The sequence below is a fragment of the Streptopelia decaocto genome, assembly GCF_964273445.1.
Source record: "Streptopelia decaocto genome assembly, chromosome: 9".
In the NCBI taxonomy this organism is placed as follows: Eukaryota; Metazoa; Chordata; class Aves; order Columbiformes; family Columbidae; genus Streptopelia; species Streptopelia decaocto.
In genome coordinates, this window is record NC_138664.1 from 21203384 (window position 1) to 21221549 (window position 18166).

An 18166-nucleotide genomic window follows, 5' to 3' on the forward strand; every position below is an offset into this window, starting at 1 on the left:
AATTATAGATGGAAAAATTCCTACAACAGAAACTCGAGATTATTAATTTTAAGAAGAACAATCTTACTCAACACTGAAACTGGAACGCACTGGTTGGGGTAGCAGTTAAGTCCAATCCTAATGTAGACATTTTATCCTAATTAACTCCTATACACTTACCCAACTTAGACAATGTCACATCAAGTGAGCTTAATCCTGAAGTTTCTGTCTGCAGCTCTTTTCTCTTTATGAGCTGCAGTTTCTTTATCAGTTGTCATTTCGAGAATTTCAGTTTCCACATCTTTCTTCCGACCCACTCGGTTGGGTTTATGGGGCAAGGTTTTGGGGGTGGGAGCTGCAGGGGTGGCCTCTGGGAGAAGACACCAGAAGCTGCCTCCATGTCAGATAGAACCAGCTCCAGCCACCTCCAAAGAGGTCCATGGTGGAGCAGAGACCCACCTGCAGCCCATGGAGATCCACCTGCAGGCCATGGAGGTCCATAGTGGAGCAGAGATCCACCTGCAGGCCATGGAGGTCCATGGTGGAGCAGAGATCCACCTGCAGGCCATGGAGGTCCATGGTGGAGCAGAGATCCACCTGCAGGCCATGGGAGGTCCATGGTGGAGCAGACATCCACCTGCAGGCCATGGGAGGTCCATGGTGGAGCAGAGATCCACCTGCAACCCACAGAGGTCCACGGTGGAGCAGAGATTCCCCCTGCAGCCCATGGAGGTCCATGATGGACCCAACTCACCACACTCACCAATGAGCTGCTCTACCTCCCACGTTGTGACTTAACATCTGAGCTCCCAGTTGCTGGAATTTACTCACTGGATTACGCCGAGTTTTCACATCCCCACTTTCCGGTCACCAGTACGGCGCCTCAGGCAGCACCGCACGTGTCCCCTCTTGTGATGGCAACACTCCAGCCTCTGCTCCTCCCTCCACCCCACAGGACTGATTCCTGCCCACCCAGCCAATCCCAGCTCAAAGATTTTGACTCTTGTTCCAGAAGGAAGACACACAGATACTTGTCCACTCCCTCCTTCCAACAGCCTCTCTCAGACTCCCTCACTACCTTCTTCCTTCATGACTGGTTTATGCCAAACTAATGAGCAGCTGCCACCCACGGGGCAGTCACAGAGTGGTTGAGGTTGGAAGGGACCTCTGGGGTCCATTTGGTCCAACCTCAAGTATGGTCACCCAGAGCCACTTGCTCAGGACCATGTCCAGGTGGCTTTTGATACATCCAAGGATGGCGACTCCAGAACCTCCCTGGGCAACCTGGTCAACATCACAGTCAAAATACATTCAGAGGGAACCTCCTGTGTTTCAGTTTGTGCCCATGGCCTCTGGTCCTGCCACTGGGCACCCCTGAACAGAGCCTGGCTCCATCCTCTTCACACCCACTCTATTTATATACATTGATGAGATCCAGTGCTAAGGGGAAGGATCACGTCCCCAGATCTGCCAACACTCCCCCTAACACAGCTGGAGACCATTCGCCACCTTTGCAGCAAGGCCACATTGCTGGCCCATGGTCAACCTGGTGGTCACCAGAACCCAGGGCCTTTTCTGTAACCCCGCTTCCCGGTGTGGTGGCCCCCAGCAGATATTGTTCCTCCCCAGGGGCAGGACTTCGCGCTTCCCCTGCTGAACTTCTTGAGGTTCCTGCTGGCCCATTTCTTCAGCCTGACCATGTCCCTCTGGACATCAGCACAACTTTCTGGTGCATCAGCCGCTCCTCCCTGTTTCATGTGAGCAGCAAACCTGCCGAGCGGACGCTCTGCCCCACCATCCGGAGCATTAAGATGTTGAACAGGACTGGACCCAGTGACGACCCCTGAGGTGCACCACTAATTACTGGCCTCCAACTCACACCACTGATCACCACCCCCGGCCCGATCATTCAATCGGTTTCCAACCCACCTCGCTGTCTGCTGACCAGCCCACACCTTATCAGCTTCTCTAGGAGGATCCTGTGAAGACAGCACCAAAAGCCATACTGAAGTCAAGGCAGACAATATCACAGAATCCCACAATGTCAGGGGTTGGAAGGGCCCTGGAAAGCTCATCCAGTGCAATCCCCCCATGGAGCAGGAACACCCAGATGAGGTTACACAGGAAGGTGTCCAGGCGGGTTGCAATGTCTGCACAGAAGGAGACTCCACAACCCCCCTGGGCAGCCTGGGCCAGGCTCTGACACCCTCACCCCAACAAGGTGCTTCTCCTCTTTCAGTGGAACCTCCTGTGTTCCAGTTTGCACCCACTGTCCCTTGTCCTGTCACTGGTTGTCACCAGAAGAGCCTGGCTCCATCCTCCTGACACTCCCCCTTTCCATCTTGATCCCCAGGAATGAGTCCCCCCTCAGTCTCCTCTTGTCCAGCTCCAGAGCCCCAGCTCCCTCAGCCTTTCCTCACACGGGAGATGCTCCACTCCCTTCAGCATCTTGGTGGCTGCGCTGGACTCTCTCCAGCAGTTCCCTGTCCTGCTGGAACTGAGGGGCCACAACTGGACACAAGATTCCAGATTCCGCTGCTCTCCCCCATCTACCAAGGCACGGAGGGTTATCGTCTCAGTCAAGCATCACCTCCCCTTGGTGATCCGTCCTGATCACCTTCATGTCCTTCATGTGTCTGGAAATGGTTCCCAGGATTAGTTGATCCATCACCTGGGGACTGAGATGAGGATGACCAGCCAGTACTTCCCTGGATCCCTCTTTTTGTCCCTTTTCAAAGACAGGGGTGACACTGGCTTTCCTACAGTCCTCAGGCATCTCTCCTGTTCTCCAAGACCCTTCAAAGATGATGGAGAGCAGCTTAGCAACACCACCTGCCGGCTCCCTCAGCCCTGTGCCTGTGTCTCAGCAGGGTCCATGGACTGGTGTACCTCCAGTTCAAGTATTCCCTGACCAGTTCCTACATTCCCAAAGGCTGGTCCTGCTAGTAAAGGCTGATGTGAAGCAGCATTCGGGACCTCAAGCCTCTTCCATGCCCTGTGCCGCCAGGTCCCCCACCCTGCTCAGCGATGGGCCCATTCTCCTTAGTCTGCCTTTTGCTCCTTGGCTGCTTACAAAAGCCCTTCCTGTCGCCTTTGACATCCCCAACCAGATCTCATTCCACGTAGGCTTTGGCTTTTCTACATCACCCCTGTATACTCAGATGGTGCCTCCACTTTCCTCCCAGGTTACTCTTCCCTGCTTCCACCTTCTGTACATTCCTTTTTTAAGTCTGAGCTCTGCCAAGAGCTCCTTGTTCATCCATGCAGCATCGTGGCATTTGTACGCAACTCGCTGTTTGGTGAGATGGGCTACATGTGAGCATGGATGAGATGGCCCTTCAGTAACAACCCCCTTCATTGGACCTCTCTTTCCTCCAGGGCCTTATCCCACGGGCCTGTTTGGAGCACCCCCCTAAAGAGGCCCAAGTCCACCCTCCTGAAGTCCAGTGAAACCTTGATTTTTGTCCTCAGGATCCTCAACTCTACTATCTCACGGTCACTGCATTTGACCTTCACATCTCTAACAAGCTCCTCCTTGCTGGTGGGTCTGAGGTCCAGCAGAACACCTCTCCTGTTGGCTCCCCTATCACTTGGGTCAGCGAGTTGTCATTGATGTTCTCCTGGGACCTCCTGGACTGTTTACACCCTGTTGGGTTGTCCTACCAGCACATATCAGGGCGGCTGAAGTCACCCATGAGGAGGACAAGGGCTGGTGAACATGAGGCCATTTCCAGCCATCTGCAGAAGGCCTCATTCACTTGTTCTTTGGGATCAGGTGGCCTACAGTGGACAGACACTACAGTTTCACCCAGACTGGTCAGCTCTTTAATCCCGACCCATATGCTCTCAGGTGGCTCCTCACTGCTCCCAGCAGAGCTCCAGGTACCCGGAGCTGCCTCACATGAAGGACAACTCCAGCTCCCTGTCACCCCAGCCTGTCCTTCCCAAAATGCCCCTCCATGGCACCACTCCGCCCTGTGAGCCATCCCACCACATCTCCGCTATGTCAATGACATCAGGGCCCTGCAACCACACACAGATCTCTGGTTCCTCACACTTAGCCCCTGTGCATTAGCATTAGACATTAGAGGCGCCTCCTCCTCCCACCCTTTCTCCTGGCCAGCAGGATTGAGCAGACCACCCCCAGGTCCCCATGTCCCTACCCATGGCCTCCAGAGCTCTCTGGTCACTTCTGATCCTCTCTCAGTTGCCCTTGGCAGAATAACAGGGGAGCAGAAGCACTGGTGCCAGAAGACACCAGTTCCATCCCACCTGGAACAGACTCTTAGGTTGTCCCCTCCACATCTTGGCCCCCAGTTCGTACCCACCTCATTCTCCTCTTCCCACAAGCTGGTCCCCGTCTCCTGGGGGCTGCAGAATCACCAGGGCCAGGCAAGCGAGAGTGACTGGGGAAGGAGATGGTGGGACCATCGTCTCACGTGGCAGCGGATCACACACTGATTTAAGCAGACCGTGGAGGTTCACCTTAAATTTTCTTCCTCCCCAGCCTCTCCTCCTCCTCATCCCACGCTCTGTTCTGGTCTCAGGGTTCAGGATCTCCCTCCTACCCCAGCACTTGTCTCTTTGTCCAGCAATCCCTGCCTGGAGCTCCGATCCCTCAACATGCTTCCATCATAATATCCTCCAGCCCTTTGCTTCTATGAAATCCAGCAGGAAATCTCCATATAAACCAAAATCCGTCCTCACTGGTACCCAAGGATAGCATCAAGCACCCTTGGTACCCAAGGACAGCATCAACCACCCTTGGGTGGGAGAGGTGGAAAGCAGAGCTTGACAGGGCCAAGGGAATTTCAGCAATATTCAGTCGTCTTGTTCTGAGTTAAAATATGAACACACAGAAGGAGAGGGGAAAAGTGGGGGGGGAAGGGGAAGGGGAAGGGAAAGGGGGGCAAGGAAAAGGGGGGCAAGGAAAAGGGGGGCAAGGAAAAGGGGGGCAAGGAAAAGGGGGGCAAGGAAAAGGGGGGCAAGGAAAAGGGGGGCAAGGAAAAGGGGGGCAAGGAAAAGGGGGGCAAGGAAAAGGAATAGCAAAGTTAGAGCTGCTGTCCTTCTTGCTCCTTCGCTGTTGGAAATGACCAGTGCAGCAGGTGGTCCCGTTGGCTCCTGGCAAGTTTTAGGCAAGAAATTATAAAGCATTGATTTAAGACGGGGAAGGAAGAAGAAAAAGAAAAGGCAGCAACAAAATTGCTTTTAAGTAAATCCAGCGCAGGTGGCGTGTAAACAGGATACGTCACGACTCATTGGAAAATTCTTACTGGACAAATAAAGCGCGACAGAAGAAGAAAAAGAGGGAGGAGAACAAAACCACAAAAGCGCAAGAAAATGCAGAGGTTTACATTTAGTACTTTATTCAAGTTCCTGGCTACCTCAAGTGGATTTTGGGTGGTCAAGTCAAAAAACACTGGAAAAAAGAACTATGAAACATCTCTGGTTAACGGTAGATGGACAATTATGCCCAAGAGGGTCAGGAAGTACTTTGAATTCCTGCACGCTACTGCGCGCTGCTCTGTCCTGGCCAATAAAACAAACACGCTCCGTCTCAACACCGCTTTGTGTCTTTTGTTCGTCACTCCTGCTGCAAACCTCTTCCAGAATTCACTCGGCTGGTGATTACTGACCGTCCTTTAATTATCCATGTAAATCTATGTCAGTCTGCTCTCGCATCACTGTTGTCCCTAAATTTAAAAGAGTCGTTTTCTATAAGCATTGCAGCGGATACACGCGTCTGTAGCTGCTCTTTAAGGATAAAGAACATCTCAAGTGAAGGGACCAGGAGCTCCGCGGGTTTTGTTCATCTGCAACTTGAGCCCAGCCCTGAAACAGCTACAAAAACCTGATGCTAATGAACCACCCTGCAAGTACAGCAAACACTTATTTTTTTACAATTTAGTTTCTAGGGGGGAAAAATGTTCCACAACCCTCACCTTAATGTAATACTTTACCTACTAAAGGAGACCCACCCTGATTTACCATGCTAAGCTCCAAGGTTTTTTAATTTTCCCCCCACTTTCCATTTCTCTGGCTCTTCTTCCCTCATTTATTCCAGTTTATCCCCGATAAACTCCACATTTATTCCAGTTTATCCCAGATAAACACCACAGCCCACTTCTCCAGCGAGGATATTCCCAGCAGGTTCCACAGATGAACATCTCGGTCATCCAGAGCCTCCTCCCGATCCAACACACACGTCCTGGTCTCCATTGACTCATCCCATTCCCACTCGCTCTTCAGGACGCTCTGGGTCCTCCTGTCAAATACCCCGTCTCCTGGCATTTCTTACCCTGTTGGTTCAGCAAATTTTATCATCATGTTCATCCTCCAAGGTCCTTCATACAAATCCAGCTGTATCCTAAAGCCGGGAAGTCCTACAAGCAACCTGGTGCCATCACCTCCATTTACCTGATTCTGCTCCAACCTCATCATTCAAGTTCTTCAGAACGTGGCACGTTACCAACCGTCCCACGGACACGAACAAGATTAGGATCTACCTATTTCTCTACTCCAAAAATAGATGTATATCAAATTAATTTGGCACACACTGCACCTATTTAATCATCCCCTTTTTTTGCGCCCCCCAAAAAGTCTTGTTCTAGAACATAACGCGGCTGTAGTCAGATCAAACGGACCTGAAGTTACACGAGATATCTGCTGCCACCTTTTGAACACCTGGATGAGCATCACGCCTAACGCAGCGCAGCTTCTAGTTTGAACAGCATCCAATCTACTGATATTCAAATTCGCTTCTTGTGCTTCTGCGCTTGAGAAGTCCCATCAAGGGACCCAATTCACAAGCTTGCAAAAATTGCAAAATTGGCCTGACTAGTCTCCAAAAAAGTACCTGTGATCTGTTAAGGTGATCACTCAAAATACACATCCCCTAAATCCAGTTCTTGCTGTTTCTGAAGCGGATTAGCTCCCAATTCGCACAGCCACGGAGATCCCTGCGGTATTTGGTGAACCACCTTCATCTGACGCACACTGCGTACAGAAACAAGCCAAGTGGGACATCCCCGCTGTACTTTGGACACCTGCAATCACACAGCCAGCACAGGGTCAAATGGAATATTAAGGTTAAGCGCTCAATCAATTTTCTGAAGGTCTTTCTCGACCCCATTGTCCCCTCTCTTCCTCCAGATCTCCTCCTCTCCCTGCTGCCCAGGCCACGTCCGTACCGTCCGTCCTTCCTCCGAAACACGGTGACCCAGCCGTGTCATCCTCATTTTGGCCGCTCCGAGGAAACTCGTTGACCCCTTATCGGCTCTCTGGACTTTACCCAGGGCCATTCGCCAAGATAAGCCCAAGTATTTCCCAAGCTACCAACTGGAACACGCAAACAGAAAAGCCCCGAATCACCTTATTTTGCTTTTAAAGGGATACAGGAGACGTGAAGATGTCAGAGATGTCTTACATCATTGGTAAGAAATCCCAATTAAAGAGAGAAGCCTTAAGTACCGACACAGGATAAGTTTTCTCAGGGAGAATCCCCGCTCCAATCCAATCATTCCTATCTCTTACAGCAGCCTCCTCAGCTGTACCGCTTAGAAAATAACCCTTTTTCCTGCTCTTTCTTCTCCCTGTTGACCAACCCTTCCTCCCTAGCAAGGCAACATCCCAGTTCCACACCAGGTCTAAAGCGGTTTTTGAGTTAAAAGCACTTCAAAGCCCACTCAGTTTCTCAAATTACGTTCACATCAGATGCGCGAGTCGTGGTTAATAATCCAGATTTGGTGTCATTTCACAGAAGAGCTTCTAAGAACATCAGTCAAAAATCCACCTGGCTTATTATCAATATTTTCCATAGCACAAATCCAGATAAATCACTTCCACCCTTTGTCTCCAGCCAAAGATGCTCTTTCCCTTCTACACATATCCCTCCCAAGAATTCTAATTTTGGCACAACCTGGTACTGGGTACCTGAATAGTCCCAAATTCAAAGCTTTGGGCCATAACACAGTGGGGGCCTACGCTGCTATTTCTTGAAGCTCTTTAAAAGGTCTAAGTCAAGCCATAGCTTTATGTAGAAAATATCAAGCGCGATCTCTTGTTAGCTTTAAGAGGTCATGACGACGTCTGCACCACACCCCATACAGTTGCTTCTAAACCGGCGTTTCAATACAGCAAGAAAAACATCAGGTATGGAGGAAGAAATACATAGTTTTTTGCACAAATGCGCAAAATGATAAATACTATTTAATTAAATTTGGCGATGTGGATCATGCCTGAGCTTGCCCACAACTCTTTGCACCAGCTCTGCATCCCGGCAGATCATCCCGCAGGAGCTCTGGACCCAGCACGGATACGCAACTATCGCTCCTGTACTGGTTTTAATTGGAAGCACCAGTAGATAAATCAACGCCTTCTGCCAAGTGGTTCTGACCCACTGCTGGGGGCACTAAAAGATCTGTTACGTTGAACACACGTGTTACATCAATATCCCCCTCAGCAACGCGATTTCTGCCACTGCCCCCAAACACAAGCGACCTGGTGCAAGTCTGGAGATGGAAACCAGAGCGAGCGCAAGAAGAGGACGGGAATGTTTTCCCAGTGCTGCTACCACCTAAGAAAGTGTTTGTAAAATCAGCCGCTCAATCCAAGATTCATTTATGACCAAAATAAAAATAGCAACCCAAGAAATGAGCTTCGTTACTGCAGAGTCAGGCACGTCCACAGCATCTTCAATGGACGGGTTGGGCTGTTCTACATCTTCCTATTTTGGGAGCTTATGATGGATCCTCCAACAGCCCCACCTACACCCTTCTCACACCACGCTTAGTACCAAACTCACTCATGTTCATGAAGAATGATTATGTTCATAATAAGAACTATTATTTCCTTTAGAGATGTGAGTGGTTTTGGTGAAGCAGATGTTCCATGAACACCTGGAGAACAGCACATCCCGTGGAGCAAGAGGATGAGCAGACACATCCCGTGGGGTACAAGCATGGGAAGATCAAACAGGGAGGAGATGGTTCCACAAGCTCTAATGTCACCTCTTTTCTCCAGTTTTTCACCACTCCTATTTAAGAAATGCTACAAGAATCATCTCACATCTAGCAGACCTAACTGGAAGTGAGAGGCTTCTTGGTTAAGTAACAGAATAATCAGTTGATTACAGGTTAAAAATACTTACTAATAAGTTGTGGTGTTGACAGAACGCAGCGCTCGCTGGGCCGCCGCAGGCAAGAAACCCGACCACGCAGCCACACCGATCCCTTCTGGCCTCGCCATTTTTCACAACACAAGAACCATTCAGCCATCATCTATTTTTTTTCCAAAGATGAATTTAAGAGAAAGATAAAGCATCTAAACGGGACCACAGCGACCTCAATACTCCTGGAAGCCACTGAACAAGCAAAGGGAGGCTCTGGAACATGCAGGTGCTGCGACCGGCGGTCACATCCCTGAATGTCTCGTGGTGGCACCAAGTCCTCGTTCACAGAGCTCGAAGAGACAACCAGACTGGGAATTTGTCAGATCTGCTGGCAGCCAGATGGATGCCGAAAGCTTTTATCTCATCTAAAGAGATCAGCAGAGAGGATTCCTCCTCCTGTTCACCTGCAGGTTGGTTTATATTTAAACGGGACTGACCAAATCCTCCGCCCTGCTCACCTCTCAGCCGGTCCCGGCCCATGGCAAAAGTTAAACCAGCACCCAACGTTCAAAGCGTTATGCGCAAGGTTTTGGCGCGAGCTCTAGGAAAGGTAAAATTAAATGGTATCAGCTCTCCTCTAGCCACGCTCAGAGCACAAAACCCTGTTGCAGGTAACGCTCCGCTGGTCCTCCCTGCGGCATTCCTGTGATCCAAGCGATCGTTCACCTCCAACACCTTCCTTTGATGCTCAAGGATCTCCACAGTCTCCTCATTACCCTAGTTTTGTTGGCAAAGGGTAAAAAGAGGGCAAGCAAGTGATGCTAATCACGCGCACACATCCAGGCTCGCGCGTACTCAAAACCCTCCCCAAGAGCAACTTTTTAGGCAAAGCGACTCATTTGCCGCTACAACACCTATTTTTTTTACCCTAGAGGACAATCTCTTTAAACTCCAAGAAATTTAACTACTAACATTAAAATGATGACTTACCAGTCTCTCATTATCTTCTGAGATTCTCTGGTAATGAGCTGCTAAAGCGACGTAATCCTGCGCCTGCTTGTTGCACTCCAAACACTTCAGTCCGTGCCGGATGAGACTCAGCGGGTCCGTGTAGAGCGGCAGGGCCGGCTGAGCGCCCGCGGAAATTCCTCCCCCGCCGCCCGAAGCGGCGCTGGACTTACGCGAAGGAGACGGCGAGTGCAACGTCTGCGGAGCCAGAGAGGCCGAAGAGCTCGTAGGAGAAGGTGAAAACATTTGGTCTAAGGAAATGGGCTTCATCAGCAGCTGAGAACACTGCATGATGAACCCTTTGCTCTTGTGATCTCGCGCGTGTTTAAGCAAGCTGCACTTATTAAAAAAGAGCAGCGTCGTTGAACACTGAGTGCACATGACTTCGATATGAACGCTTCGTCGACTATAGTGTTGAGTCAGGCTTTTCTCTAAGGCAAACGAGTCCCCACATTCCAGGCAACAATACCCAGAGGCAGGTAAATTAATACTGGTGTCAGGCGGAGGACTAAGGTTTGGAGTATAGACGGGCACCGGGTTGGCGCTCTGCAGCACTTTATTAAACGCCTCCACGACAACGGGAGCGGCTTTCTTGACCTGGTGCACCAGCGGCACAGACATCTGCGTCACCTGCGCCTGGTTTCGCCGCTGCGTGGACGACTTGGCCGTGACGGACGCGGCGACGCTGTGCGGGACCAAGTTGAGATTGGCCAAGTGCACGGCTTTGGGCAGGAGGCTGGAGGCGCTGGACGGCTGCTGCTGCTGCCTCTTCACTCCCACCTTTATGGCCCCGCCGCCGCAGCTGGGCAGCGGAGATAAGGACACAGCACACGCGCTGTTTGCAGCGAGATCTGTTTTCATATCATCCCTGTAAGGACTCGTGTTTGACAGCTGGATAGCCATGGCAGCCCTGGTTTTGCTTGAATTCTTGCTAGTCTCGCTCTCCATGACCGCGCTGGTGTCAGGGGACGGGAAAGATTTGATAAACTCTTCGGCAGACGAGGTTTCCGCAGGCGACTCTTCCGAAGATTTGCCCAACTCGTCATTTTCTGGCAAAATTCTTGTTACAGTTCTTTTAATTTCACCAGAGGATGTCTTGATGGTCTTGATCCGAACTTTGGGAATAGCTGGCGGAGAGCCAGCGGCCATGGAAGGAGAGCCCTTCCCGCTGCTGTCGCTGCACACGCTTCGAGGACTCTCAGGCTGCTTGCCGGCCTTCCTCACCACCTCCAAGGGGCTTCGGGGACTCTTTGGTGACTTGGGCATTTTTGGGCTTCCTTTTGTCCCGTCTTTAAAAGGACCAGGTTCCTTGGTAAGGTTTGGCTGATCGCCTTTTGGAATACACGCAACCTTTTTGGCCTGAAGAGCTACCAACGCCGCCACGCAGGATGACAACTTGGAATGAGTTGGCTTTAACCGCTGGCGAGGCGGAACGGACGAAGACACGTTTAGCTCGGGCACACAGCCCTTGCTTTCTCCTAAATTATTGTGAGGGAGGTCTCCAAACACCAAGCCTTCTCCAAGAAAGCTGTTGGTATCTACCAAGTCCTTGCTTGACTCCACAAACCTCTCCGCTGCTTTGTTGTGGTCTCTCCTGCTCGTCTCCAGCCTGTTCTCCGGCTGGCAGTGGATTTCCATCTTTTGTTCCTTTTTACAGTACTGATCAAACATGCTCAATTCAGGCTCTGGTACCTTCCTAAGATTATCCAGTACTGAAGCTCCTGTCGGTATATACATTGAAGGCGGTAGAAAATACGGAGTTTGGGCATGTTTGGGTTTATCACCAATACTGTTCTCTTTGAACGCGTCCTCTGGTTCGGGGCTGGAAATCGGGCTAAACTGACTAAACGTTGGCAAAGGTTCCGACTTGGACTGGTCCAGTTTATCAGAGTAACTTCTCGAGCTGTCGCCATTAATAAAAGTCGACTCAAACTTGCCATAATTATGCACTAAAGCGTGAGCCTCCGACGGCAGATCAGAGCCGCGGAAGCCGTTGTGTAGCAGACCAGTCCCAAGGTGATTCCCTTCCTTTTCTGCTTCGAAGGACTCCTGGCGACTCGTGTTCTTCACTATCACGCTCACGACGGGCGCGTCGGAGGGAGGCAAAGAGTGGGACAAGGACACGTTCTCATCTATGCAGATGCCCGAGGACTTGAGGTGATTCTCGTTCTCCTCCCCGGTTGACGGGATGGTCTCCTTGGCATCCAGGCTCGTGGGATCGGGGATGTCAAAAGCAGCCAAGAGGTCATCGAAATCTGGGGTTTTCATGTCCCCCATGGTGAAAGCTACAATTAAAAGCAAATACTTCGTCAGGTACGTTTCCCTCAAGGACAAGCTTTGCAAGACTCATTTGCCTAAACATCTCAGGTGACAAAAAACAACTGCCCCAAATGCCACTGCAGCAGGGTACAACAGCTGGAAACATCTGCAGCAGACACCTCGGCTTCCATTCTAACTATCCCAAGACTGACCGTTTATACACAAATAAATTAGCGTTTTCAGCACAGCTTGGGACACCACAGCGCTGTTTACGGGGAAGGAACCTCTCCTGCAGTAGCCGTGCCTGAAGTATCCGCGAAAACTTGGGTACCATCCACTCAGGTGACAACAGAATAGATTCACTCCTGTCCTGCAACACAACCCATCCCCTCCTCGCAGCGTCCCCGCTAACGGAGCTGGATCACACACGACATTGTAAATGGCACCAGGCTCACGCAGGGGACATCTTTTCAACCTGTCAGACACATCGCTACTGCAAAACCAGCCGTTGTCATGAGCCTCGGCAGAAAAGATTCAGAAGTACATTAGCACAGGGTTTCTCTTTGGTTTGGTTGGGGCTTTTTTTTAGGGCTAACAGGCAAAAATCGCTGGTGCTTTCTCAATGGATTGTCACATCTGCAGAATTCCGTCCTCCTTCAAGGAAAAAAGGCAGGAGTAAATAGGTGGCCCAAGAGCAACAGGCCTGAAAAGTGAGATGACTCCCTGCCCAGAGCAATTTAAATAATACACGTCTTCATTAAATATTTCAACACAGCAGCTCGAAGCACGGTAAACCACGCAGGGTTTATTTGAAACCAGGGCGATCCTCAATTAGGTAACGACATGAGGCAAAAGTGCCCAAAGACAGAATGAAAGATCATACCCAAACCATGACAAAAATGGTGTTCCCAGGCAGCTCTTTATACGCCCTCCAGAAGGGAAGGGAGGACTCAGATGCCACAGAGACCCACGACAGCGCTAATCGAGCTCTGATGAGACGCATAATGAAAACTGACAACACGGAATTACCTGAACTTGCGTTCGCTACCATCAGGGACACTGTTTTCCCCCCGTTCAATCACAATATTTTCAAGCTGGCGCAACATGTAACTTCCTAAATATTTAATAAGCCGTTCTTTTAATATGTGTTCCACTTAACCCCCAATTTATGTGAACCGACATATGCAGGGGAGGTAAAAAATCTCAAAGAATGTCAGCTGAACTCACAGAGCGCTTGGCAAGGAGCACCCATGGGTGCTGTGCATCCTGCCACGCTCACTCAACCTGGCTGCACCAGCTCTGCCAAAGCCGGCGGTGACAGAGGGACAGGGAGCCCAGGAGCCCAGGAGAAGGGGACGACCCTGGGACACAGGGAGGGAGAGGAAGAAGCCGACACCTTCCCAGAAGGTGACTGGCTTAAGGCTGCTTTCATTATTTCCAATTGGGTTTAGAAGTCCATCAAGCATCGCATTTAAACCACACAAACCAGACTGCTGGTACGGGGAAGAATCTACAGATAAATCACTTTGGCATGGAACGAGAGGACGTGCTGGTCTTCGAGCTTGAGCTCAGCCGTGCCTGCACACGAGCCCCGGAGCTGCTGCTTTGCTTAAATCTGCTCCAAAAGGCCCTGCGGAGATTTACTTGGCTTAAGAGTGGCTCACCGTGGTTCAGCTTAAACTTGTTCTCATTCTTAAATTAAACCACAAATATGAACGTCCACAGAGGGCTGTGCAATAATTTAAGCAGCACATCAAGGTATGGCGGCTGTGCGTTAAGCCCCTGGAAGCCCAGATCATCCACACGCTTCACATCGCCAGCGCTCCACAAGGACTCGGGCGGGAAACATCGCAGATTAGCGCAGTTGGCAAAGAACATGGATGTGAAAGCTCCCCTTCCTTCGGGTGCGAAGGAGGATGGCGCTGGACACCCAGTCCCTCGACACTTTCATTCTCGCTCTCGAACACCCATCCACATCCTCGGACACAGCGGTGCTCTAAAATTCAAGACAAAATAAACCTGAGGTACCTGCAGCATTACAAAAAATGCTTTTCTTGGAGGAAACCTTGCGTCTTCAGAAGCTTTCATGTACATCTTTGAGTCCTGTAACAGGCTAGTTTACGTTATTTGCTATTATGAGAGCACAAGTCTCTACTCAAGCATTTGCATCTTATACTTGTCACACATGAAGCTGCAATTTCCCGAAATAAAGCAAAATTGAACCCAAGATTCTTCTGGGCCCAAGTAAGTATCTTGCCAACAGAAGTGATTTTTAAATGTCAGAAACTGAAAATATTGACTAAACGCCTTTTATTTCTGTTCCCAGACAACAAACAGAAAAGTATATTAAAGAAAATTAGGTCAAAGTGTTGGCAAACTGGAAATCAAGACCTTACTCCATCCCTCTTGTGCAAAGGACTTAGAACCCAAGCTTGGAATCGTTGTCTCCCTCTGCTTCCGATGAAGCCATGGAGGCTGAGATTTGCAAAGCGACAGAAGAGGTGAACAAAACGAGCAAAGAAGGATTTACAGAGTAGAACGCACGTATGCGAACGTGCAAAACCCCCCTCACCAGAGCACCTTTCTGCAGGTGGCAGGGAACGTCAGGCTCCCAGCCACCCAAAAACCCCAGGAGCTGGCCTGAGGCAGCATCTCAGCTTCAAAAGCAGCACACAGACCTTCCGCTGGCCGCGCTATTCCCGGGGGCTGTCGGGGATCCGCGGCAGCTCCTGCGCAGCTCCTGGACCAGCGCGTACCATAGTGCTCAGGGAGGGAGGTCCAGGTTGCCACCTAACAGGAAAGCACAAAAACCACAATTACGCCCGGGTTAAATAAGAAAGGGAAAGAATTATAAGAGGCATTGATGAATCTGCAAAATAACGGCGAGGTGGAAGGGACGGCACCTGCCCGGGCGGCTGTGCGGTGCAGGAGGGGGCGGGCGGGGTGCTTTGGGCAGAGGCGGCGGGTGCCCGGGGCTGTCAGGGCTGCGGGAGGGGGCGGGACCCGCGGCTTCAACACCGTTAAAGTTCCGGCAGCCCCGCGTGGGGATGCGGCGCGGGGGCCCGGGGTGACCCTCCCGGCGCCGCCGCCGCCCCCACCCGTGACCCACCCGAGACAAAGGCCCGCGGCCTCCCCCGCTGACAGCCCCGCGGCCCCGCCACACGTGGGCCGGCCCCGCAACTTAGTTTGTCCCGCCGGGCCGGGCCGGGCTGGGCCGCCGCGGGGGCCGGGGCCGCCGGCGAGGCGCGGGGCCCGGCGGGGCGGGCGGAGGCGGCGGGCGCCCCGCGGGCCGGAAGAGCCGGTGCGGCGGGCGGGAGCGCTGCGCTCCGGCTGCCGGCGGCGGGGCCGCCCGCCCTGCCCGCGGGGCGGCAGCACCCGCCCGGGCGGGAGGGCGCGGGGAGGGCGGAGGGCGAGCGGCAGGGGCGGGCCCCGGCGCGGCCGAGCACTCACCCACGCAAGGCGGCTGCTCCTCGGAGGGCCCCGCCGCCGCCGGGCCCCGCGCAGGCCTCACCCCGCACCGGGCACCAACGGCCGCAACATGGCGGCGGCGGCGGCGGGCGGGGCCGGGGGCGGAGCGGGGCCGGGCCGGGCACGGCGGAACCGCCTCCCCAGCCAGCGCCGGGAGCCAGGCCGGGGCCTGAGCGTGTGCGGGTCACACAGCCGCAGGACCGCAGAACCACGCACCGGCTGGGCTGGAGGCACCTCTGCAGATCCCCAGCCCCCCTGCTCACGCGGGGTCACAGAGCAGGTCACACAGGATCCCAGGCGGGTTCGAATGTCTCAGAGAAGGAGACTCCACACCCGCTCTGGGCAGCCTGGGCCAGGCTCCGGCACCTCCCAGCAAAGACGTTTCTCCTCGTGTTCAGATGGAGCCTCCTGTGTTTCAGTCTGTGCCCGTTGCCCCTCACCCTGGCGTTGGGCACCACTGAACAGAGTCTGGTCCATCCTCTGACACCCACCCTGAGATATTGACCCCATTGATCAGATCCCTCTCAGCTTCTTTTCAGCTGAACATCAGGAAACACTTTTCCACTGTGATGTTGACCAAGCACTGGCACAGGTTGCTGAGGAGGTTGTGGTATCTCCATCCTTAGAATCATAGGATCATTTCAGTTGGAAAAGACCCTCAGGATCATCAAGTCCAACTGTAACCTAATTTAGCACTAACCCATGTCCCTAAGAACCTCATCTAAACGCCTTTTCAACCCCTCCAGGGATGGTGACTCCAGCACTGCCCTGGGCAGCCTGTTCAATGCCCCACAGCCCTTTGGGGAAGAAATTGTTCCCAGATCCAACCTCAACCTCCCCTGGCGCAACTTGAGGCCGTTTCCTCTGCTCCTGGCGCTTGTTCCTGGGGAGCAGAGCCCGACCCCCCTGGCTCCAAGCTCCTTTCAGGCAGTTCAGAGATCAGAAGGTCTCCCCTCAGCTCCTGTTCTCCAGCTGAACCCCCAGGTCCCTCAGCCGCTCCCATCACACTTGTGCTCCAGCCCCTCACCAGCTCCGTTCCCTTCTCTCCACCCGCTCCAGCACCTCAATGTCCTTCTTATGATGAGGGGCCCAAAACAACCCCTGGAGGTATCAAAAGCCACCTGGACATGGTCCTGGGCAAATGGCTCTGGGTGAGCCTCCTTGAGGTTGTACCAGATGGACCCCAGGGGTCCTTTCCAACCTCAACCACTCTGCGATGCCATGAAGCATTTTGTGTTCAGGTATAAACATCCTTCCATCTCAATAAGAGGCAAATATTCATCAAGTTTCTCATTCCTGTGATGTTACAGTTTCACCATCTACACCTGGTAGCAAAGAAACAACACTGTACGTACTGTGCTTGTTTCTCAGCTAGTTAAATAATATTTTTTTACCTTATCATCAGTCACATGGGCAAAATATTTTTATTTTATTGACACACATAGCTTCACTTCCTTCATTTCTGAATGGTTGTCATCACCTTTCTACTTTTGGAGGTGATATCCCGCCCCTCAAGACCAAGAAAAGAGCAACATCATGCAAACACTTTCCATATCGCAGCTGCTACTGGTATTTCAGCACATCGCAATGAAAAGCTGCTCAGGACCTGTAAGCTCTGTCTAGTAAGAGAGCTGACGTTTCTTACACGATTTGTAAAGATCTGCCACAGTCCTGAGCGAGCTGAGGCTTGCAGGAAAGCCACTGGAAGCTGAAGGATTGTGCTAATTAGGAAATATAATGCCGAAGGGAATGTAGCTCCAGCCCAGATGGCCAAGGAGTAAGACAGCGGCGGGGTGGAAACTCCATCCCCTCCTCAGGAGAGCAGAGACACAACAAGGGCTACGGAGAATCTATATTCTTCTGTACGATCTAAAATCACGTTTCGTTTTTATTGTTATTTTTAATCCCATGTGGTAACTTGACAACTCTGGAAATAAAAAAATCCTTCTCTTTTTTTTTTTTTGAGGCTTAAATTTGTCCCTTTAGGCTTGTTTTGTGATCCAAGCTGAGGGATTTGATGCAGAAGCCGTGGATCTGGAGGAGATGCTGTTCCACCGCTCCCTCCGCTCTGGGGACACGCTGAGGCCGGAGCGGGGACCGGTGCCACGTCGCTCTGGGAAGCCCCTGGGTGACATGGTCCAGCTGCACCCAAGACCTTCCCTTTCAATTCTTCCCCCTGTTTGGGGTTGTTTGTGCGTCCTTTTTGGCGTTTTGTCTGGGGGAAGCCGGTTCTCCCCGGGCGCTGGCCATATCAGGGTGTGCGTATGTAGGCGGGCGGGCTGGCAAGTGCAGTGAGACCCATTTTATTTATACATAAACGTAATAAAGTCTTGAGCGCTCATG

The 18166-nt window shown here is 51.9% G+C and overlaps 2 protein-coding genes across 4 annotated transcripts in view; both read right to left on the bottom strand.

Moving 5' to 3' along the window:
- The window catches only part of ZNF592 (zinc finger protein 592), a 39504-nt gene extending 23590 nt beyond the window's left edge, over nt 1–15914 (bottom strand). For all 3 annotated transcript variants that reach the window (XM_082061295.1, XM_082061296.1, XM_082061297.1), the window contains exons 1-3: nt 15806–15914; nt 15034–15145; nt 10079–12381 (exon numbers count right to left, since the gene is read on the bottom strand). In XM_082061295.1, coding sequence (XP_081917421.1) covers nt 10079–12373 — 2295 coding nt within the window. In that variant the 5' untranslated portion in view covers nt 12374–12381; nt 15034–15145; nt 15806–15914. The remainder of the gene's footprint in view (nt 1–10078; nt 12382–15033; nt 15146–15805) is intronic.
- Nucleotides 1–16864, bottom strand: part of NMB (neuromedin B) — a 64399-nt gene extending 47535 nt beyond the window's left edge. The window contains exon 1 of the mRNA XM_082061303.1: nt 16851–16864. The gene's annotated coding sequence lies outside the window, so the exon portion shown is untranslated. The remainder of the gene's footprint in view (nt 1–16850) is intronic.
- Nucleotides 16865–18166: the final 1302 nt, after the last annotated feature.